Source organism: Nuphar pumila, chromosome 4 (assembly GCF_984573655.1).
Source record: "Nuphar pumila chromosome 4, dmNupPumi1.hap1.1, whole genome shotgun sequence".
Classification (NCBI taxonomy): domain Eukaryota; kingdom Viridiplantae; phylum Streptophyta; class Magnoliopsida; order Nymphaeales; family Nymphaeaceae; genus Nuphar; species Nuphar pumila.
This window is the reverse complement of record NC_143252.1, coordinates 25,740,691-25,765,861: the sequence shown is the minus strand read 5'-3', so window position 1 is coordinate 25,765,861 and position 25,171 is coordinate 25,740,691. Positions and strand designations below refer to the sequence as shown.

Sequence of the window (25,171 nt, the reverse complement as noted above, 5' to 3'; positions counted from 1 at the left end):
ATTAAAGTAGGAGAAATCTCAACAAAGAAGAAGAATAAGATTGCACTATGGCATAAATCAAACATTTATTGATGAGGAGAAATTCATAATTTTATCAAAAACATATGACTTAATAGGTTATAACCAACTCCTAATGCAATAAGTACGCATCAAACATTAATGAAGACCATAAATTTTATAATGAAACACACTACAACAAAACAACAACAACAACAACGCCTTCATCCCAAAACAATTGGGGTCAGCGATATGAACCAAAAAAGAAATTCATTTTGGGTCTTCCACATGAATCATTTTCCTCCAATCATTTCTATCCAACGCCATGTCCTCAGTGAGGTTCAAAGCATTCATATCCTTTCCTATCATCTCCATCCAAGTCTTCCTAGGCCTACCCCGACCTCTTTTAACTAATATATTTTCACATTTCTCCAACCTTCTAACTGGAGCATCATTAGGCCTTCGCCGAATATGTCCAAACCACCGTAATCGATTCTCTCGCATATTATTTTCAATGGGTGCAACACCTACCTTCTTACGTATCTCTTCGTTCTGAATCTTATCTTTTATTGTATTTCCACACATCCATCTAAGCATCTGCATCTCAGCTACACTCATTTTTTGAATATGATGTCTCTTGGCAGCCCAACATTCCGTACCATATAGTAAAGCGGGTCTAATAGTCGTCCTATAAAACTTTCCCTTCAACCGCAATGGCATTCTACGATCGCACAGCACTCCAGTAGCACTTTTCCATTTCATCCACCCAACCTTTATCCTATGATTTACATCTCCATCAATTTCTCCATACTTTTGAATGATGGATCCCAAATATTTGAAATAATCATTCACCGGTATATCTTGCTCACCAAGCTTCACTACACTCCCATCACTACTTCGTTGCTTACTAAACCGACATTCCATATATTCAGTCTTACTCTTACTCAACTTAAAACCTCTAGCTTCCAATGTCTGTCTCCATAATTCTAACTTAGCATTAACCCCAGCTCTAGACTCATCAATCAAAACAATATCATCAGCAAACAACATACACCACGGTACATTTTCTTGAATTGATCTCGTAATCTCATCCATCACTATCGCAAATAGGAAAGGGCTTAAAGCAGATCCTTGATGTAACCCAACCGTTATCGGAAAATTGGTTGTCACCCCTCCACAAGTGCGGACATTGGTTACTACTCCTTCATACATATCTTTAATTATACTAATGTACTTGAGAGAAACACCTTTCTTCATCATTGTCCATCAGAGAACGTCCCTAGGTACTCTATCGTATGCCTTCTCTAAATCAATAAAAACCATATGCAAATCTTTGTTCCTCTCTCTATATCTTTCAATAAGTTGTCTAAGAAGATGTATAGCTTCCATAGTTGATCTTCCAGGCATAAAACCAAATTGATTTTCCGATATCATGACAACCTTCCTCAACCTAGACTCAATCACCCTCTCCCAAAGTTTCATAGTATGACTCATGAGTTTTATACCACGATAGTTTGTGCAATCTTGTATATCACCCTTATTCTTATATAAAGGCACCAAAGTACTCTTCCTCCACTCATTAGGCATCTTATTTGTTCGCCAAATCAAGTTAAAAAGATTTGTCAACCATTCTAAACTTTTCTTTCCCAAGCATTTCCAAGCCTCGACAGGTATACCATCTGGGCCAACTGCCCTTCTTGATTTCATTTTGTTCAAAGCCTCTGCAATTTCTTTCTTTTGAATCTTGCGCATGAAGTCACGATTTATCTCATGAAAAGGAATGGAGAAGTCTCCAAGATCTTGAGCATGACTATCATTAAATAGCTTATCAAAATAATCTTTCCATCTCTCCTTAATCTCCTCATCTTTGACTAAAACCCTTTGCGTTTCATCTTTGATACATCTAACCATACCCAAATCCTTCGATTTCCTATCTCTCATCTTTGCAAGCCTATAAATATCCTTCTCGCCTTCTTTGGTATCCAACTTGTCATAAACCTCCTTATATACCTTAGCCCTCGCGTTTCGAACAACTATTTTAGCTTCCTTCTTTGCTATCATATACTTCTCCAAATTCTCATTATCACGACTCTTACTTAGATTTCTATAACACTCTCTTTTAACCTTAATAGCTAATTTGACATCCTCGTTCCACCATGATGTATCCTTACCTAGTGGTGCACCGCCTTTAGACTCACCCAATACCTCTTTAGCTACTTTTCTCATACCACCCGCTATCTTATTCCACATTGATTCTGAATCCTCCTCGAGACACCAATCAACTTCCTTAACTACCTGCTCTACAAACATTCCTTGTTTAGCTCCTTTCAGTGCCCACCACTTAATTCTAGGATCTATCCTATGTCTATCCCTTTTGCGGCATTGTCTAATTCTAAGATCTAAAATTAAGACTCTATGTTGTGTAGCTACACTTTCTCCTGGTATAACCTTACAATCGATGCAACAACCCCTATCTCTCTTTCTAAGTAGGAAAAAATCTATCTGACTCGTATTAACCCCACTTTTAAATGTTACTAGGTGAGACTCCCTCTTCCTAAACCAAGTGTTTGCTAAGATCATATCATAGGACAAACAAAAATCTAAAATCCTTTCTCCACTTTCATTTCTTTCTCCTATACCATAGCCTCCATGGATATTCTCAAATCCATCCCTACTAATGCCTACATGTCCATTAAGGTCACCGCCGATGAAAAGCTTTTCTCCATAAGATGTCTCTTGTACTACTCCATCTAAATCTTCCCAAAATTGATGCTTAATGGAATCATCTAAACCTACTTGAGGTGCATAAACACTAATAATATTAATAATATCCGTACCTAATACTAATTTAATAAGTAAAATTCTATCACCCTTCCTACGGACCTCAACTACATTATCTATAAACTGACGACTCATAACAATCCCTACTCCATTCCTATTCCTATTTATTCCTGTATACCAAATCTTATATCCCCAAGGTTCTATCACTTTAGCTTTCTCACCTACCCATTTGGTCTCTTGAAGACATAAAATATCAATCTTTCTCCTACACATAACATCTACTAACTCTACCAACTTACCAGTTAAAGACCCTATGTTCCAAGTGGCTAACCTAATTTTATGGTCTTGGACTAACTTCTTTACCCCCACCCGTCCAACAAAGTGAGGGAACCCTTGCCTATTTGACACCACACCCGGGCGCCGGTATGACGCGTCGCTTCTGGGCGACGACCTAGCAACCCTTGCACATTTATCACTGCCTCCGGGCCTAGAGAGTACAGCGCGTCGCTTAGTAGGGAACGCCCCAACGAAATTCTCATATTGGTTCATTTTCATAGGATATGACAAAGTTTTTATGCTGGCTGTCACAGGCCTACCGCAACCCTCCTCCTTTATCCGGGCTTGGGACCGGCAGTGTATAACTACACAGGAATTGAGGAATCTTTTAAGAGTAAAAAGATGCAAAGAGAATAACCATATTTCATAAGATCATTTTAAAAACTTAATTCAACCGGTATTATAAGATGCCTTCTTAGTCAAATATTGCTCATATGAAAAGGACACATTAGGTAAGGGAATCAAAACTTAATTAGGAATTTTTCATAGATAATATATGTCAATCATTTTTCAAAGAGACACGCGATATTATGAGAAGCCTCATATAGAACTTTTTTGTGGATAAACACATACCTTCAATACGAACCAATCAACTATGATGAGAGTGTAGAAGAGTATGTGATCAATAGTTTTACACTACATATCTCATAAACATTTAAACATAACTTTCTTAAAAACATACCTTTCATATAAAAGGTATTCTTATAAACAAAATTAGGTATAAAATATAAGTTCAAAACTCCAATGGTCACAAATTTTTACCGACCCATTAAAGCATGTTTTGAGCAATCATATATTTAATTTTTCGAAAAAACAAGTTCACCGGTTTTAAAAAATTTCAAAAGACATACGAAAAGGTATAATATATGAAAAGAGTTCAATGAAATGTTAAGAATCCAAACTCATAATGACAAAGAGAACACATATGCAAAACATATCTAATTCTTCATAATGCACGACACTTAAAGGAATGGAATGCATACCGAATAACTTTAAGAAAAAAGAGTGAGAGAAATGAAACCTTTACCATTTTTTTTAAAATTTCTTGAATATCACGCTTCCCGATGCAACAAAGAACAACTTGATCCCAACCAGGCTCTGATACCATGTAAGGAAACGACTTTGAATACATTAGGTTCAATAAGGAACCAATAAACGTGCACATGAAGTGTGAATACACACACCCACTAATGGGTAAACAAAAGCACGTAATCTGCCAACACATAAACCCACAAAGGGGCAAAGCCACAAAGGCTACAAAATATACATCTTCATTACGTGGAAGGGAGTAAAAACCCTTATTCTACAAGAGGGTGAGCCCTCAAATATATAGAGGGAGAACAAATGAGAGAGAGGGGCCATTGGGGCTCCCTTCTAGTCGTTGGGAGCCCCAACGATCATATTAATGACCGTTGGGGCCCCAACTACTAGAAGGGTGGGGCCCCCAATGGTCCTTCTATTTTGTAATAAAAAGAGAAAAAAAAGAAAGAAATAAAAATAAGAAAAATAAAATGTAAAAAATACAACCATATTTCAATTGAAATATGTGTAAAAGGAAAAAAGACAAAAGTACCCTTATCGGGTTTTACAATGATATGTCAAGATATATATATATATATATATATATATATATATATATATATATATATATATATATATATATATATATATATATATTGTATATGTATAGAGATATATATATGTACATATCTCTCTATATATATGTGAATATATATATATATGAAAAGTTACATTTTAACAGTTGTTGATACACTTGATTTTTTAGTGTCATTATATATAGACAAGAAATGTTATTCACACCGTGTGTGATTTTAGCCCATTGTTGACATTATCCTCTTGATCTAGTCACTGATACACTTGTTTTTTTAGTGTCATTATATATAGATAAGAGATGTTTCTTCACACCTTCGTGTGTGATTTTAGCCTATTGTTGGCATTATACTATTGATTTAATCGTCGATACACTTAATTTTTTAGTGTCATTATATGTAGACAAGAAATGTTTAATCACACCTTCGTGTGTCTTTGGCGCTTAGTGGCACAATGTTTATGCTCTTTTTCTAATTGCTAATACACTTGATGTTTGAGGTTTAGAGGCCTAGGAGTTTATTGCTTGTGGTGGTCAAACTCATGAGTCATACTATAAAACATTGGGAGAGGGTGATTGAATCTAGGTTGAGGAAGGTTGTCATGATATCGAAGAATCAATTTGGTTTCATGCCTGGAAGATCAACGGAAGCTATATATCTTCTTAGACAACTTATTAAGAGAAATAGAGAGAGGAACAAAGATTTGCATATGGTTTTTATTGATTTGGAGAAGGCATACGATAGAGTACCTAGGGACGTTCTCTGGTAGACAATGATAAAGAAAGGTGTTTCTCTCAAGTACGTTAGTATAATTAAAGATATGTATGAAGTAGTAGTAACCAATGTTCGCACTTGTGGAGGGGTGACAACCAATTTTCCTATAACGGTTGGGTTACATCAAGGATCTGCTTTAAGCCCTTTCCTATTTGTTATAGTGATGGATGAGCTTACGAGATCAATTCAAGAAAATGTGACGTGGTGTATGTTGTTTGCTGATGATATTGTTTTGATTGATGAGTCTAGAGCTGGGGTTAATGCTAAGTTAGAATTATGGAGACAAACATTGGAAGCAAGAGGTTTTAAGTTGAGTAAGAGAGAATACATGGAATGTCGGTTTAGTAAGCAACGAAGTAGTGATGGGAGTGTAGGGAAGCTTGGTGAGCAAGAAATACCGGTGGATGATTGTTTCAAATATTTGGGATCTATCATTGAAAAGTATGGGGAAATTGATGGAGATGTAAATCATAGGATAAAGGTTGGGTAGATAAAATGGAAGAGTGCAACTGGAGTGTTGTGCGATCGTAGAATGTCATTGCGGTTGAAGGAAAAGTTTTATAGGACGACTATTAGGGCCGCTTTACTATATGGTACGGAATGTTGGGCTGCCAAGAGACATCATATTCAAATAATGAGTGTAGCTGAGATGTGTATGTTGAGATAGATGTGTGGAAATACAATAAAAGATAAGATTCGGAACGAGGAGATACGTAAGAAGGTAGGCGTTGCACCCATTGAAAATAAGATGAGAGAGAATCGTTTACGGTGGTTTGGACATATTCGGCGAAGGCCTGATGATGCTCCAGTTAGAAGGATGGAGAAATGGGAAAATATATTAGTTAAAAGAGGTCGGGGTAGGCCTAGGAAGACATGGATGGAGGTGATAGGAAAGGATATGAATGCTTTGAACCTCACTGAGGACATGTCATTGGATAGAAATGATTAGAGGAGAAGGATTCATGTGGAAGACCCAGAATGATTTTCTTTTTTGGTTCATATCGCCGACCCCAATTGTTTTGGGATGAAGGCGTAGTTGTTGTTGTTGTGTTGGTGGTGGTGGTCAAACTAATGTTTTAATTTGCAAAATTCATTCATTATGATATATGAGATTTTTAAAATCTCTTCATAACTTTTCCTAAATTCATTTGCTCTTTTATGATAAATGGTTGTTGAAATATTTTCATGCATTTTATATTATGCTTTAGTTGCATGAGTTATTTCATAATTGATTGTCTTGCATAATTTGTATAAGTTTATGCTTCTTCAAGCATATATTCATTAAAAAATATATTTTTTACTTGTTTGTATTGCCCGTCATTGGCTCTTTGTGTTGTCCAATAGTGGACTTGTGCCTTTGCACTCTTGTGCTCATATTATGCCATCGTGACTTTGAATTGTCCACTCTTGAACGTGTATGTGCTTTTGCACTTTATTTTTGTAATTCCACATATTTCATTACATGTTTTTCTAAGCATTTTATTATTGAAATTTCTTATGTGTATGCACATAGTGGCTATTGTGTACATTTGAATGCTCTTGAGATTGATCTCACTTTGTATTACTTTTTGGCAAAATTGATGCTTGGGCACTCCTATTGTATTTGTGTAGATCCTCGTTGGGATTCCATTTTTTCTTTCGCTTATTTCCAAGCATGTGTTCTTGAAAGATTGTTTATTGTTATTGGTTCATATATGATTTCTTCATTGGTTCTAAATTATTGCATGGTTCATTCATGTATGCATTAATTGTTGGTTTAAATATTGCTTCTAATTAATCCATGCATGTTCATATCTTTCGTTGTGTAAAGATGATTTGTTATTGAGTTATTTCCTTGTAGTATTAATAATGATGAAAATCTATTATTGTTATACATTAATATGTCTTTTGTGATAGATATATATATGCATGATTTTCATAAAATAACTTTATCATTGTTTGCATCTCTCTTAATATTATTCTATTATGGTCGAGGTTGTCAATCACTATCATGTTTGTAGTTAATGATTGTTCAAAATCAATTCTTTAAATGATTTTGAAAAATGTTAAATTGACTTATTTTGTACGTATCTTATGTTTATGTGTGTGATCATTCTCTCTCCATAATATATATATATAGTTATTTCTTGTTAGATTGCTCTTGTTTTGCTCTCTTTAAAGGTTCTTTAAATATTTGCGGTATGGATGATTTTAAAGACATTTCAAGAATATCAAGAATTGATGATATTGAAGATCATTTATGTAATAGAACATATGATTGAACACCCCTTGAAGAGGCACCAAATGGAAGAACTTGATGAAGTCTAAGAAGACATTTTGTATAATGGGGTTCTTCTTTTGTAATTTCAAGGGGGGTGTTAAGATTAATGTAATATATATATATATATATATATATATATATATATATATATATTGTTTAAAATATATATTATGTATATATTGTAATAATATATTATATATATATAATATATATGAGAGTCAAGTCAAAGCTAGTTTGACTTGCACCTAACGGCTAGAACTCTGTTATAGCATTTTCTTATGCAAATTGGGCAAGGGTCCTGACGAAAGAAAATCAGTTTCAGGTCACTGTGTATATGTTGGCAAAAATATAGTATCTTGGAGGAGCAAGAAGCAAAATGTTATAGCTAGATCTAGTACAAAAGTTGAATATAGATCTATGGTTGCAGCCACATCAAAAGTGACATAGGTTTGTCATTTGTTGAGTAAAATCGAAGAAAGAATTTCAATAGTAGTGTTATAATGTGATAATCAAAGCGCAATCAAGATTTCATTGAATCAAATACATGGCAGAACAAAGCACATTGAAATATACCAGCACTTCATCAAACAAAAAATCGAAGATCTTGAACTGGAGGCCAGGTTTGTAGGGACCGAAGACCAAATTGCAGATATCTTCACCAAAAGTCTGATCAAACAAAGATATTGGTTTTTGATGTCCAAGTTGTCCATGGTTGTAAGCCATGTACAATTTGAGGGAGGTTGTTAGAATAGCTGTATTTTTTTATTATGATGTGTGAGACCAGAGTTACCAGTCGAGGAAGCGGGAGCGGGAAGCGATACGGGAAGCGGGAGCGGGAAGCGAGGCACTTTCAAAAATTTAGGAAGCGGGGAAGCGTGGGACCACTTAGAAGAAAATTCTGAACCGTCTCGGAAACGACTTAGGAAGCGAACCGGAAGCGACCTAGGAAGCAAACCGGAAGCGAGGGGAAGCGAAAAAAATTGAAAAAAATGGGGAAGCGAGGGGGAAGCGTGGGGGAAGCGTGGGGGGAGCGTGGGGGAAGCGTGTTTCCCTTTTATGGGAAGCGCGCTTCCCAAAAAAGGGGGACGCTTCCCCTCACGCTTCGGAAGCGCGACGTTTCACGCTTCCGAAGCGCGCTTCCCCTTTTGCCTAGGCGCTTCCGGTAACTCTGTGTGAGACATTTATAGGGGCATTTTTATAATTATTTGTATTGTTTATAACCTCATGTTATCATAAGGGGTAATATTGTGATTCTTGTGTTTTTAATATAAATAGAGAAGATCCGAGGGGATGACCCATATTGGGTACGGTCGTATTTTCAGCCCCAAATACTTCTTTAATCTTTAATCTCGTTAGATCAATCTTTGGGAAAAGCTGCAGAAATACCAAAAAATAATGATTCTTAACATTTCATTGTAGCCACATGCTTCGCTCACCAAACAATTTTCTCAGTACCAATTCTCCTTCTTGCTAGACAACCAAGTATTCTTCACCCTTACCATGTAATATCGTGCATTTTCGTACTTAGTCATTTTATGAGATTTTCGAAAATTTGGCCAAGTCTGGGAGAAAAATCGTTTGAGGCTCGATTTTTAGACTGATGTCTTTGAGTATGGCCTTGGCCCAGGTTCCATCGAAAAGGTCGTAACGAGCCAATCGAAGCGAGATAAAGAGTTTTATTTTCGACCTTTAAATTCAAGTGAAATTCGGGTCATTTTCAAGCAAAACTCGAAATTTGGTATTCGCGTAATATATCGTTGGATGCGTCTCGAAATTCTGAGTGCAACGATACTTTACTTTTCTAAATTCGAGTCCCAGTTTGCCCGAAAATCGTGTTTTTCTGAAAATTGAGCAGTTTGTCGAAATGGATTCGGATTTGGATCGGATTGGATCCAAGGCCTACGATCCAAACTAATATGGATTTGAGTCTTATTTAAGTCCTACTTAAATCTGGATTTGATCCAGGTCTTGCTCCAATTTTTGTTTTGGTATGGGTTTGGATCTTGGATTCGGATCTAGATCCAAATCCAAGCCCACGTTTTTTCCAGCTTTAAAGTGAATATAAAGCTTTGTTTTGAGGTTTATTAGGGTTAATTTGGTTATTTTTTAAAGTTTTAAATATTTTTAATTAATTAATATTAAATAATTAAATAATATTAATTCTGAATTTTGGTTTAGGGCTGAGTAGGACTTCTCAAAGGAGTCCCTATTCCTACCTAAGAGAGAGTTTTAAAAGGTTTATAAAGTTAGAAAACTACCAAATGTGGAAAAGTCAACATTTGGTAGAGTTTCAAAAAATTAGGAAACAAAGGAAATAGAGAAAGAGTTTCCATCCTTTGGAAACTCTTAGAGAGGACTGGAGAAGGGGGAATGTCACCCCCTCTCCCACCCATTACTTTAAAAAAAAGAGAGAGAAAGAGAAAGAGGGAAAAGAGGAGAGAGAGAGAGAGAGGGAAAGAGAGGAAGAGGGTTCCTCTTCTCGAACGGCCCCTTGATCCACCATTATTTTTCTCTTTTCCTACGATTCAAGCAAAAGTACGGGTCTCCTCTCTTGATTTCAAGTGAGATATTGAGTATGGAGGAGTTACATGCATGGTTTTGAAGGAAACTCATGGGAAATGAGTAGATCTACAAGTCTACTCAAACATACATGAAAGAGGACCTATGGATCCTCTTCCATAGATGTGGTTTTGACTTTTATTTGCTTTCTTGAAAACAAACTTCTGTATAGTTTCAAAACAGAATTTTTATTGATGTAGACACGCTCCTTTAGATGTATATCGATTTTCATGGGTAGTTCATGATGGGTGCTATTAGATGTATGGGAGCGTGTGATAGAATATTTAAGAGGCAGGCATTTTTCGTTGAAGCTTCGTACAATAGTGGCATACGGAAGTCTACATCTAATGAAAATATGTACATGTTATTTATTTGACAGCATGCAACAATAAAATTGAGTTCGACTTAGGGCTGGTTTTAATTTCAGTAACTACTCTTCTAGTCCATCTCTGTAGTGATACTGTCAAAATCGTTTTTCAGCATACTATATTCCTGTCTGGCCTGTCATGCCCTGACAGACCTGCACAGGCTCGGCCTGTGCAGAGTAGTGCAGGGTTTTGAAAACTGTGTTTATAAGATATTTTACCTTGGGCCAGCTGGCAGCCCAGCCAAACAGAGTTTGGCTGGACTGTCAAGCCTTGGCCACTTAAGTCAGCCCAGCCATGTGTTGTGTGGGCATGATAAAAAAAAATCCTTGGGTTGGCTGGCAGCCAGCCGAGTGGAGCTCGACTGACTACCAGGCCTTGGCAGCCTGTGATAGGCGGTGCACAGGCCCAGTTTGGGCTGTGTGTCACCCTGCCTGGCTATGTTTTACAAGAAAAAAATTCTGAGTCTTAATTGACTTGTAAAAATCAGTTTTAGTGGATTAATTAAACTGGGTTTGCCTGGGCTGGTTCCTGTTCAGCAGGACACAGACCCAGCCGACCTGGTTCGGCTGGGTGTTGAGTCCATAAAAAAAAACAAAAGATATGTTCATATATATATATATATATATATGAAACATAATCTTTAAAACATGATTTTTTCATTTGGTGACAGGTGGGTGGCCCATTGCACGCAGCTGATTGGGATCAGCTGGATTGGGTTTTTGAAACACAGTTGACGGGTTCGGCTAGGTTCGGGTGCCTTCCAAAGCAAACAATATATATATATATATATATAGTTTAAAAGAGTTTTTTTGTAGACTCAGTGTTGGCTTAAACCTGGAATTCTAAAGTTATAGGCATGTTAACTTTCAGTTTGCTTTAAGTGTAGGTATTTTAATTCTGATTACATGATAAGGATGGAACCTGGTTTCATATGCTAGGACTGAATATGATGGGCTGTAGCAATATGTTATTGCAAGCAGTTCCAAGAGCAAGTGCACATATAATAAAAGTGTGTTTAGTTACGTGATCTAGTTTCTAGATTTTGTTGGGGTTATGACATTGGAACTTTTCACATGCCTACTTGGCTCACCCTACTTGCTTTTGTTTTAAATGCAAATTGGTTGTCACATGTATACACAACTTCAAAGGTGGAATGTTGCAATATGTGCTTATGTGGGAGTGTGTCTCATGCTTACTTAATAAATGAAAGCATGCACATGGCATAGTGGGGCCCGAACCTCTAGCCGACGGGGTCGGCAAGGCGATTGGCCTACTTCAAAAAAATGTGTATATTTAACACCTTGTGTTTGTTGAATCTAGAATTTGAGAGTAGAAGTAATAAGCATGATGATTCCTAGATTTACTATGTGGATGTATTACATGCTAAAAGTGAAAGATTTCACATGCTTGAACTTATGTGACATGCTTAAACATTATGCTATTGTGAAAGTTGTTTCAGTGCACGTGCATACATGAAATCGATGTGTGTTTAGCATGCACAATCATGTATAAATGTTCACATGTCTTATGAATCACGAATGAATGCATGTCTGTTAAAATGATTACATGAAAGCACTTGCACATGGATGGTGAACACATGCATATGACTGTGATAACTCATGCACATTGTTAAATTGGTATGAATGAATGTGCATTTGGAAACATGTTGGTATCATTGCATATATTGCATATTGTTATGATTTTTGCATATGGTGCATCGATGATCCAAGTGAATCATCGCAGGCTTGAAGAGCCTCGAGCACTGGACACTCATTCTTTATTTACTTTTTAAATGCATTGTATTGCATTGTTCTATGCTTTCCACGGGCGGGAGTCCCGTAATGGTTCTCGTAGGGATAGATGCGAGCTTTGCTTTTGCTTTTGCTTTTGCTTTTACTTTTGCATGTTTAATTGCAAAACTCAATAATTGACTTTTAATAAGAAAAAGAGTAATGAATGAAAACAGTGTAATATACGTTCTAAGATCTTCCATTAGAAGAATGAGAATCTTAGAGATTTGGTTTTGGGGGACCACGAGGATACAAAAACTTTGTGTATTTTACTTTGACCCCTAAACCCGATATTGAGGTTCTTTTTCCTGGTCACGGTTTCAGGGAGAGTGTCATTTTACCTAAGAGTGGTGTGTTCGACACAATTGTTATTTTGGTATACCAAGAAAGTGACAATTGTGGGTGTAGAGGGTTCCTAGTGTCCCCGACATTAGATGTGGAGGTCTAATGTTCCGAAGGTGATTCGGTCGAGGGCTAACTTTGAAACCCAGTAATAAAATACAACTTGTGTGTTAAGCTACGTTGAGAACCTAACTTGACCCCGGGAATTTTACCCGTTTGGCGTATCCGCGGGCAACAGTAATGAAAAAGAAGAACTTAAATTGAATGCATTTAATAAAACATGCATATGGAAAAAAAAATCTTTAATGAAAGATAATAAAGTGTTCATGCAGTGCACATAAATCATGCAAATTTCTACTATTCATTAGAACATGCATATTGGTTGCACAAGTACATATTCTTATTGCAGCCCTACTGATTGATTAAGTGATCTCAACTCAGTTTGCTTTCTTCAATCCTTTTTTGTTCGCCTATTCATTGTTTCCATTGATATGGATTCATACTCGTCATCCAGTCCCTCTATAAGTTTCTTAAATCAGCTTGTTACAGAAAAACTTACTCATTCTAATTTCTTAACATGGAAGAGACAAATACTTCCGTTTATACGGAGTCAGGATCTCGATGAACATCTAGATGATTCCATTCCTGTACCGCCACGGCTTATTTTGCAGGAAACCAAGGATGAAAGGGGTGATGCATTTACCAAATCTATTAAGAATCCAGAGTATACCACTTGGAGAAAATGGGATCAATCTTTGGTTGCGTATATTACGTCAACACTCTCTCAAGAAGTGTTGGCTACTCTTTCAGATGATTGCACTGCGGCAGATTTATGGAGTAAGCTCTCTCAGACATACTCTTAGATATCAGAAGCACGAGTTATGCATTTAAAGAATGAGTTTCAAAGTTTAAAGAAAGGCTCCATGACAGTTATGAAATACATAGGCCGCTTGAAGAGTATTACTGACCAATTGGTTGTTATTGGGAGTGCTATTTCAGATAAAGACAAAGTACAACAACTCCTTAATGGGTTGGGCTCTGATTTTGACATGTTTACCATAACTTTGACATGTCTTCCTCACTTGCTCAATTTTGACGATCTTCAAGCGAAACTTCTCCAGCATGAGATGATTATGAAACAAAGGACAGAAGGAAATGAATCAGCTCGTTCTCATTCAGTTTTGGCAATGGAGACTTCTGTAGATTTTGGACGAGGGAATGCAGGGCATCAAGGGGGCAGAGGCCGAGGCCGTTTTGATGCCCTGAGAGGACGTGGTATCTTACCTACACCTAATATTTCGGGTGTCTCTAATGCAGGGAATCAGAGGAGAGTGGCCACTTGTTTCTTATGTAACAAAAGAGGACATGTGAAAGCCGATTGTTGGTTTAACCTGCAGAATAGAGGAAAAATAAACAAATTTGAAAATAAAGCTTCTACTGTGAACATGAAAGCGCCATCTACAGATGTGCAACAACTTTTGTTATCAACATTGTCACAGATGACGATCAAGCAAAATGAGCAAGGCGAGTGGTACGTTGATTCTGGTGCTGCCACTCATGTCACGGGTAATGCAGGTAAGTTATCTCACTTATTGCCTTATTTTGAAAAAGGTAGTATAGTTACGAGAGATGGAACTTATCACTCCATTAGTCATACTGGCAGTGCACATATCCCTATGTCAAAGTCTTCACTTCATTTGTCTAATGTCCTCCTTCCTCCTTGCCCCTAATATTAAAAGGAACATTGTTTCTGTGGCAAAACTTGTTGATGATATGAATTCTTCCGTTGAATTTACTCCCTCTTCTGTTTATATTAAGGATCTACGAACGAAGAAGACGTTCGCTAAAGGGGAGCGTCAAGGAAACATGTACGTCTTCAAGGAGATTCTCTCAGTGTCTTCGTCTTCAGTCTCAATTCTCCAGTTGAAGTCGTCCAAGCATTCTTCAGTGTCTTCGCCTTCAGAGCCTTTGTTTTTTCCTTCATTGAAAGTTTTTAATTCATCATATCATTGTAATAAGCCAGATATTTGGCACAGTAGCTTAGGACATTGTAGTCAGGGCTTTGTTGAAAATCTTATATCTGATGGACTTCTTCCAGAGTCTAGTTTATGTTCATTTTTAGAAAGTAATAAATGTTCCTCATGTGAACTCTGCAAAAGTCATGTTCTTCTGTTTCATATCATTAATAAAAGAGCTTCAAGGCCATTTGAGATTATTTGTTCTGATGTTTGGGGACCTGCACATATTCCTTCTCTTTCTGGCAGTCGTTACTATGTTATCTTTGTTGATTCTTATTCCCGTTATACTTGGATATATTTCTTGAAACATAAGCATGAAGTTTTCCAAATATTTCGGGAATTTCATTCGATGGTCAAAACCAAGTTTTCCTGTGATATTGTGCATTTACAATGTGATGGTGGAAGAGAATATTCATCGAACGAGTTTATTGCCTTTCTTCGGGATAAAGGAATAAGTCGACAGGTTTCTTGCCCTCATACCCCCTCAACAAAATGAGGTTGCGGAGAGGAAACACAGGCATATTGTCGAGAGTGTGATGAGCATGTTACATGATAGCAATGTGCCCGTTAGTCTCTGGACAAAAGTTTTTTACACATGTGTTCATGTCATAAATCATCTTCCTATGGCACTTCTGGATCGAAAATCTCTATATTATACTTTATTTGGGCAACATCCCTCTTATGATGAGCTGCGTGTTTTTGGTTGTGTATGTTACGTACATATTGATTCATCACTGCGAAATAAGTTTCAGGATAAGGCCGCTAGGTGTAGATTTGTTGGGTATGCGGATAAATACAAAGGCTATCGATTTTATGACCCCACTACAAAACGTATTAGGACCTCCAGGAATGTTGTTTTTTATGAACAAAATTTTCAGATCAATGACTCCGATGAGTTGTCATCTCGAGAATTAGAGGTATATGATCCATGGATGAGCGCAAATCTTGTTGCTAATACAGGAGAATCATGTCAGGCGAATTGTCCTTCCTTCGGCTTGAGTAGAGAGTTGGATGACTCACAGATGCACGTTGAACCATCTCCAGTTGAGCCACCTCCAGTAGAACGCTTTTCTGGACGGATATACACTAGGAGGGACAAAAATACAGGGTCGAGGAATGTGGAAAGCATCGCCAATGATCTGGATCAAAGGTTGCCACGCATTAGGCATCCTATTCAACGATGGGTGAGTTATAAGACCTTTTCTCTTGACTTTCAGTTGTTTATGTCTCAACTCACAAAACAGGAGGAACCCACTTGTTTTAATCAAGCCCTTCAATCCCGTCATTAGATTGAAGCTATGAATGAAGAAATGGAAGCACTTCATTAGTGCCAGATTTGGGAAATAGTACCTCGACCGGAAGAAAAGAATGTTGTTGGCTCAAAATGAGTTTATAAAACAAAGTATAAACCCGAAGGTAGTATTGACAGATATAAGGCGCGACTTGTTGCTCGAGGGTTCACACAACAATATGGTGAAGATTACGATGAAACCTTTAGTCCAATAGTCAAAATGGGTACAATTCGTGTTATCATATCCCTAGCAGTCGATCGAGGATGGAAGCTTAGCCAGATGGATGTTAAAAATGCATTCTTGCATGGAACTTTAAAGGAGGAAGTATATATGGAGCAACCACCTGGATATGCCGAGAAGGATCCTATTGCCTGGGTGTGCAAACTAAGGAAATCTCTCTATGGGTTTAAACAGGTGTCTCGTTCTTGGTTTGAAAGTTTTTCTATGCAAATCCAAGGCTATGGTTTTAGAAGATGCTCTCTGGATCACTCACTCCTTATTTATCAAAAGACAGACATCGTTATACTTCTTATATATGTTGATGACATTGTGATCACTAGGAGTTCAGATAACCATGTGCAAGACGTGAAGCGGTTTTTAATGAAAACTTTCAAGATGAAAGATTTAGGGGAGTTGAGGTACTTCCTTGGTGTGGAAGTTGAAGACAACAGGACACATTGACACTCATGCAACAAAAATACACTCTTGATCTTCTGGAAAGAGCCGGGATGACGAATTGCAAACCAGTCAGCACTCCCAGCTTATTATATCAAAGGTTGAGCTCTGAAAATGGTCATCTTTGTGTCAACCCTACAACGTATAGAAGACTCGTGGGGATGCTGCAATATTTGACCTTTACCAGACCTGATATAGTTTATGTTGTCAATCAGGTATCCCAGTTTATGCATGCTCCAACGGAAGGTCATACGGAAGTTGTGAAGCGCATTCTACGCTATTTAAAAGGAACTATAGGAGACGGACTTGTTTATCGCAAGAACAATAACCTACATATAGGGCATGAACTCATCACTTATACAGACGCAGATTGGGCAAGAGATCCAGATGAGAGACGGTCTGTCTCTGGATATTGTGTATATATTGGACACAATTTAGTGTCTTGGAGCAACAGAAAACAAAAGGCAGTGGCATGATCAAGTACAGAGGCTGAATACAGGTCAATGGCTGCAGGCACGGCAGAAGCTACATGGATTAGACACTTATTGAGTGACCTTGGGGAGACAATTATTCGATCATTTCTTCTATGTGATAATCAAAGCGCAATAAACATTGCGTGTAATCCTGTTCAACATAGCAGAACGAAGCATATTGAGATTGATCAACATTTTATACGATAGAAAGTCGAGATGAAGGAGATAGAACTACGTCATATTCGAACAGAAGATCAAGTGGCAGACTTGTTTACCAAGGGGTTAACAGGACGCCAATTTTGGCTATTGAAGAGCAAGTTGTACATGCTTCAAAACCACGTACAACTTGAGGGAGGGTGTTAAAATATAGTATGCGTATGGATCTGGATCCAGATCCATAGCACGTTAAATAGAACACGAAGAATGATGTTTCATTAATGGCAATTCTGTAATATCGTTATAATATCATCCCATTGTATCCTTGCTTATGTTTATAAGAATTAGGGCATGGAGGTCGTGCGAGTTCTGCCACCCCAGCTTTGTGCTTCTCTCTTTCTCTTTGTTTCCTGTGCAGGTGAGGCGTGAAGCAAACCTATCTCTCACTTGTTTTCTTATGCCTCCAACGGTTAGAAATCTAACCGTTGGAGGGGTCCAACGACTAGTGTTGAACCCCCCTCCAAGGTTGACTAAGTCAACAAATGAAAACAAAAAAAGAAAAGAAAAGAGAAAAAAGAAAAAGGAAAAGAAAAGAAAAAAGAAATAAATTACAAACATATTTACAAATGTAAATATACGTAAAATAGAACAAAAGACAAAAATACCCCTGGGGGTTACATGAAGGGAATATATATATATACATATATATATATGATACATATATGTATATGTATCTCTCGTTACATACATATAAAAATATATGTACATAGGAGATACAATTTAACAATTCGGCATGTCCTCTTCATCCGGATTTGAAGTCTCCATTAGAGTCATGTCTTTTTGAAAATGTTCTTAGTATTTTTTAATGTAATAAGCCTTTTATATGGCACAGTCGTTTAGGACATTGTGGGAGTCATTTTATTGACAAACTTGTTTCTAATAATCTCATTCTAAAAGAAAGTCTCAGTGTAGAAGAGAGAAGTCAAAAGTGTTTCAGTTGTCTTTTATGCAAGAGTCATGTATTACCTTTTTGTTCCATTAATAAGAGAGCTTCAAAGCCTTTTGAGATAATATGTTATGATATATGGGGACCTGCTTCAGTCATCTCTGGATCTAGAAGCAAGTACTATCTATTTTTTGTTGACAGTTACTCTTGATACACCTTGATATGCTTTATGAAAAATAAGTCTGAAGTTTTCCTTTTGTTTCAGAACTTCCTGTACTTAGTAAAAAATCAATTCTCCGAGTTCATTCAATTTTTCCAATGTGATGGAGGAGGGGAGTTCACATCCAGTGACTTCATTTCTTTTCTTCAAAATAATAGGATAGGAAGAAGAGTATCATGGCCCACACACGCCACAACAGAATGGGATTGATGAGCGCAAACATAAGCATATTGTTGAAAGTGCGATGAGTATGCTTCATGACAGTCATCTTCTCATCAATCTGTGGACAAAAGCTTTTCATTCTGTTGTACATGTGATAAATAGATTGCCCATGGTCTTTTTAGAAAACAAGTCTCTTTATCACTACCTTTTTGGAATTCATCCTGATTATCATGACTTGCGCGTTTTTAGATGTGTTTGTTATGTGCATATTGATCAGTCCTTGAGAAACAAGTTTAAGGATAAGGCTCAGAAGTGTAGATTTATGGGATATGCGGATGACTACAAAGGATACAGATATTATGATCCCATTAGCAGATGCATCAAAATCTTGAGAAATGTTGTCTTTGACGAGTTGAACTTCAATCATGAAATTGACATGGGTGACATGTCCTCTACCTCAATTGAAGTTTATTACCCTTGGCTGAATTCAAAGCTCTTTGATAGTTCGAATAAAGAATGTCATTCGGACTGTGTGCAACACGAAGAAGAGTCCCAAGATCGTTGGTACATCAGAATCACAGAGCTGTGAAGCAGCACCACCATTGGAATCGGGAAGGTATAAGGGTATTTCCTACACCAGACAGAGAACGGCTGCTTCAGGACTCCTAAATCGGGCTCAAGAGGCTGCACCTACCCCCTCACACACCCTTGATGTCAGGAGGTCCAGTCGCATGCGGCATCCTATTGATAGGTGGGTTAGCTAGAACAATTTCTGCATAGATTTTCAACTCCTTTTTACTGCTCTCAACAAGGAGGATAAACCTATTATGTGCTACCAGGCAGCCACTTCTAAGAAATGGGTAGAAGTCATGAATGATGAAATGCAAGCCTTGCATGAATGTGGAACCTTGAAAATTGTTCCCAGACCGCCTGACAGAAATATGGTAGGATGCAAATGGGTCTACAAAATAAAATATAAACTAGATGGGACCATTGAACGATACAAGGCAAGACTCGTAGCAAAGTGTTTCACACAAGAAGCAGGACAAGATTATGATGAAACTTTTAGTCCAGTGGTGAGAATGGGAACGATTCGAATCATTCTTTCTTTATCTGTTGAACATAGATGGACACTGAGTCAACTTGATGTTAAGAATGCATTTTTGCATGGAGATTTGAAGGAGGAAGTTTACATGGAACAACCACCTGGATATTATGAGGAAGATTGTAAAACAAATGTATGCAGACTAAAAAGGGCTATCTATGGTCTAAAGCAAGCATCTCGCTCTTGGTTTGATAGATTCTCTCTTGAGATTCAGAAGCATGGCTTTGCTCACTCACTCATTGTTCATCTTTAGAGGGCAAAATATGATCACCTTATTGCTAATTTATGTTGATGACATTGTCATCACAGGAAACTCTGAGGATCATATCAAAGAAGTAAAGAAACTACTGAGTCAGAGATTCAAAATGAAAGACCTTGGAGCCCTGCATTATTTTCTTGGAGTTGAAGTTGATAGCTGAGCTGATGGGTTGACTCTCACCCAACACAAGTATACGATGGACGTTCTAACCAAAGCAGGTATGAAGGATTGTAAACCTCTAGGGACTCCAAGTATTCTTCACCAAAAACTGAGTGCTCATGATGGAGACTTGTGTGAGGATCCCACCAGGTACCACAGCCTAATACGAATGTTACAGTATCTCACATTCACTCAACTTGATATTGTTTATTCAGTTAATCAGGTGTCCCAGTTCATGCATGAACCGCGTACTGGGCATATGGAGGTTGTTAAAAGGATACTCAGATATCTGAAAGGCACAGTTGGGGATGGATTGATATACTCTCCAAAACCATCTGGTAAGGACATGCGCAAGATTATTGTATATTGTGATGCAGACTGGGCAGGGGATCCAGATGAACGAAGGTCTATATCAGGATATTGTGTGTTCATTGGAAGAAACTTAGCATCCTAGAGCAGTAGAAAACAAATAACCATTGCTAGATCAAGTACTGAGGCTGAGTACAGATCCATGGCTGCCGCTACTGCTGAAGTCACATGGATCCGACATTTGCTAACTGAAGTGGGAGAAGTGATATCTCGGTCTATCTTGTTGTGCGACAATCAAAGTGCTCTCAACATGTCATTCAATCTGATTCATCACAGTCGTGCCAAGCACATTGAGATAGATCAACATTTTGTGAGACAAAAGGTTGAAGAAAAGGAGATTGAGCCCGAATTTATTAACACTGAAAGATAAGTTGCAGACAAATTCACAAAAGGCTTGACCAAGGATCGTTTTTTGACACTTAAAGGCAAGTTGTTCATGGTTCAAAACCATGATCAACTTGAAGGGGGGTGAAAAAGTCTATTTGTATATGTATTGTTTGTGTATTCTTTACTTGTATTTGTTATTTTGTATTCCGGGTCTAGATAATATATCAGACCCGACCCATACTGTAAACGAAGGATATATATACACGTTTTAGGTCACGATTTCATTATTGAAAATCGTGACAGTCGTAGCTCCTCCTTTCTCTTTCATCTCTCATTTCACGTGTGACAGATCCTAGTGGAATCTAACAAAAACTTGGTATCAAGTTTGGGTCTTAGATGGACCCAATCCGAACAGACCCAAAAACATACCTGTAACGCACACAGTACCCGTGTCAACACAGGTACATTGGGGCATATGGCATGTCTGTGTGTCAGATGGGAAAGCATCAATTACATTTGTTGCAGGCGGAAATAATTAATCAATGAAACAAACCTTCCATCAAAATTTGTCCAATGGTTAACCACTTCATTGGATACTCTACAAAGAATAATCATGAATATGATGACAACAGAAATTTCTTGGTAAAAGAAGTCAAGGATGCCTTTATTCTAGGAGGAATTTCTTTGAGAATCCTATTTCATTTGGTGTTCGTAATAGTGCCTTTTTTTGGCTCAAGGATGTTGGTATTAAAAGAAAATATGGTGGCCATTGATTTTTTCACGATATATTGTTGGGCATATGCTGTCTCCTGTATGTAGAAGAACATGACAGGCCTTCCTTGATCAACTTCCCCATTGATATTTTCAGGGATACATTTTGAACTTTGCAAATGAATCAGGTAGAGAGAGGGACGGCAATTTAATGTTGTAAGTTAATTTTGGTTCTTGAGGTAGAAGAACACATGTAGCAAGTTCCTTTTGGGCTTTCAAAAAAAAAATGATTTTTTTACTTTCAACACAATATATAGCAAGTTACTGTAGATAATATGTTGAAATATGCGGCATTTGGAGAGAAGCAAAAGAGAGGAAAAAATATTAGATCTCTTGTATGGAAGTTTTACATATTTGGTTCTCGAAAGTGTTCAATATTGTTTTACATATGTCAGATAATACAAAAAATCTGAGAGAAGGTCACATCTTTTCATTTTTTTAGAAAACTGAAAGGTTGCATCATTCCTAGAGCCAGCGTTGGAAATGAACTTCACTAAAAATGAGCATCTGTGACAGGTCTGTTTATTCTGGTAGTCTTTAGACTTTGTATTGTAGTCATAATATCTTTGATATTTTGAAGATATAGTCCTCTTATCAAAATGCTCCCATCAAAATGACATCAAAGGTGTTTTATCATAATAATTGAAAATATCAGCAGTTCTCAAAACATTAAAGACATTAGTGCAAGAGGATTTTCTTTATAACCTCTTTTTCTTAATCTTCATTCTATGTTGAATTGTTTTCATGTTTTCCACTTCTCTTTTTTATTATTATGAAACACCAATAATCTTTTCTTTCCCCTTTTTTTCCTTTTTTGCCAAGATGTTTTCAAGAATAGTGATGGTGAAAAACTTTATGATACTTCTCCAAGATTTCTTCAAAAACTCTTGTAAAACAAAAAGCAATAACAACACAATAATTCATGGATCTCTGACCTCAAACTGCAGCTCCAGCACTACCTTATCATATATCATGTAATATTATCCTCAATTAACAGAATTCCCAATAAAAATAGAGCCTTAACACATGCACTCCATTCTTATTGCCACCTTTTGTTGACATCCTTCATCAAGCAGTATGTCATCTCCTATTCCACATAATTTCCATTCTTTTTCAACCAGCAACATATGCATTCATGTGATACTAGTCAAACGGCCCTTCCTAACAAAGGGATCAAAATGAAAAGGTGACTTGGCTTCTCATTTTATATTCTATAAGTATATTTCATATTTCATTATCAAATCCAATTAATCTCTATGTCTGATTGCATGCAAAATCTGATTCTATAAAGGTAAAATGCTACACCAAAGGGCTCTGCTTGTCTGGTAGGAGCAGTTAGTGCACGTCACCTTGTGTTGGGACGTTGCAAGTTCAACTCCCAATGGTATCGTTGTATAACTGGTAGGGGTCTGCCTAACCCCAGCTTGCCGTTCAAAAAAAAAAGTCTAGTAAAAGACCTCTATAACAAATGTTGAATTCAAATACATCACTGATGGTGATGGTGATGGTGATGTTTTAGTGAAACAAAAGTTCCAACAAAATGATTTTGCTTGGCAGTGTTCCAGTTCAAGCAAGAAATTGAAAACAGTGTCCCTGATCATCATGAAAAGCAGTTCAAAACTGAAAGTGTTGGATCAAAAACCTTGCAAGATCAGCATTTAGCTTCAGCCCTGTAATAGCACCTTGCGCAAATTGGAGCAATTCCTCCCGCTTTACCTGTAAGTTTCAAACGACATGAAACTTCACTGAATAAATTACCTGATTATTAAATAGACACCTGAAGCTGTACATTCCAATTGAGCTTCCAAGGAACATGATTATATGAAATCATGAATGATAGCCATTCATGTCTCCAAAACTAGGAATAAGAAAAAGTAATAATTTTAGAAAATGTGTAAGGCTACATGTTTTGCAAGGGCAGGGGACAAATAGGTATGAGAGAAAGAAGGGACTCCAGGAGTATATGGAAATATCTCCTTTTCTTAAGAGATTCCTGAAATCCCTTTTAAATGGCCAAAACCTTTGTCAAAGTCTGCTCAAATCCCAAACCCCTCCCAAGCATTTGGCACTTTCCTCATGCAACATTAACAGATTCACTCATGATCAAGTTATCTCTCCATCAAGAAGATCCAGCAGATATCATTCACAGAATATGCATAATATTTTCATATAACAGCACCTCTATCGATGTCAATATCCAGTATCAAACAGTCATCAAAAAGTTTTACAGATAAGACTTTTGGGAAAAAAATGGAAAAAAAATAGATAAAATTGCGAGCATCTGGTGAAACCCTTCATCAGTAAATTCAACAACGAATAAAATGACAAAATGCTACCTTATTTCAAAATATTTGTTTTTATGAAAAATGACGTGCTTAAAGGATTTTTCATGAGATTGAAGCTAGCAGGTAGGAAAAGTACCAGCACTTCTTCCTTGTAGCTTGAGAATGCATTTGCCAAGTCCTGTATGCTACTGACAATTGCATTATGAACTTCCTTTCCACCCGTAAGAGCAAGGCTACCAAAACATAAATTCCAGAAGTTAAATAACACCAGATGCAGGCATACGATGCATATCTTCTTTCCATCTTTACTTTTAAAAGAAGAGATCGGAAAATAAGTTGTGTCACAGATCCAACTCCATCAAATGAGAGAAATAGACCAAGAAAATGAGGGCAATAGGCTTATGAAAAAAACTCCCCTTTTACTAAACACAAATACAACTGACAATTAAAAAAGAAAGAAAAATTTTCTGCCAAGTCAAATGGAATCATACATGTCAAATCAGTGAGTAAAAGTCAACCAACATCAACCTTCAGAAGAAAGCCAATGGAAGAAAAGAGCAATTAATTCAAGCTGATACATAGTTTTTAGCCATTATATCAAAGATTAAGTCGCAGCATTTCTTTCCATGTATAGATAATATTCCGGTGGCAAAAGACATCATGTGTAATGAGAAAACAAAGCCACTAAGTTGAACTACAAATCAACTCTAACCTAGGACCTCTAGTGACACCTTGTATAACAAACTGGATTAAATAGAGCTACCTGCTCTTATTTACGGACTTAAAAAGTCCAAAGGACACCATAATCATGAGTCCATAGCAGCCATACAGCTATTAATTTGTACACAAGATCCAAGTAAAATTTTATAATATATAAGTGAATAGATACCGAAATATAAATATGTATCTCTGGTTTACCGTCCACATTACTCCCATATGTAACACATTAACTCTTGAATTCAACCAGTACTTGCAGGAAATATCAAGATTAGTTAAACAAGAAGAATTAACTGAGATTTTATGTGAACCTATGTCACCTGGATACGGGTACGGAGGGTACGACACGAGAATTTAAAAAATAAAGGTATGGGGACACGGCTATATATATATATATATATATATATATATATATATATA

The 25,171-nt window shown here is 37.0% G+C and overlaps 1 protein-coding gene across 2 annotated transcripts in view; it reads right to left on the bottom strand.

The window, feature by feature from the left end:
- Window positions 1-25,171, bottom strand: part of LOC149839697 (uncharacterized) — a 120,004-nt gene that overhangs the window by 77,352 nt on the left and 17,481 nt on the right. For both annotated transcript variants that reach the window (XM_090002753.1, XM_090002754.1), the window contains exons 5-6: window positions 24,171-24,267; window positions 23,392-23,465 (exon numbers count right to left, since the gene is read on the bottom strand). In XM_090002753.1, the coding sequence (XP_089858879.1) occupies window positions 23,392-23,465; window positions 24,171-24,267 (171 nt within the window). The remainder of the gene's footprint in view (window positions 1-23,391; window positions 23,466-24,170; window positions 24,268-25,171) is intronic.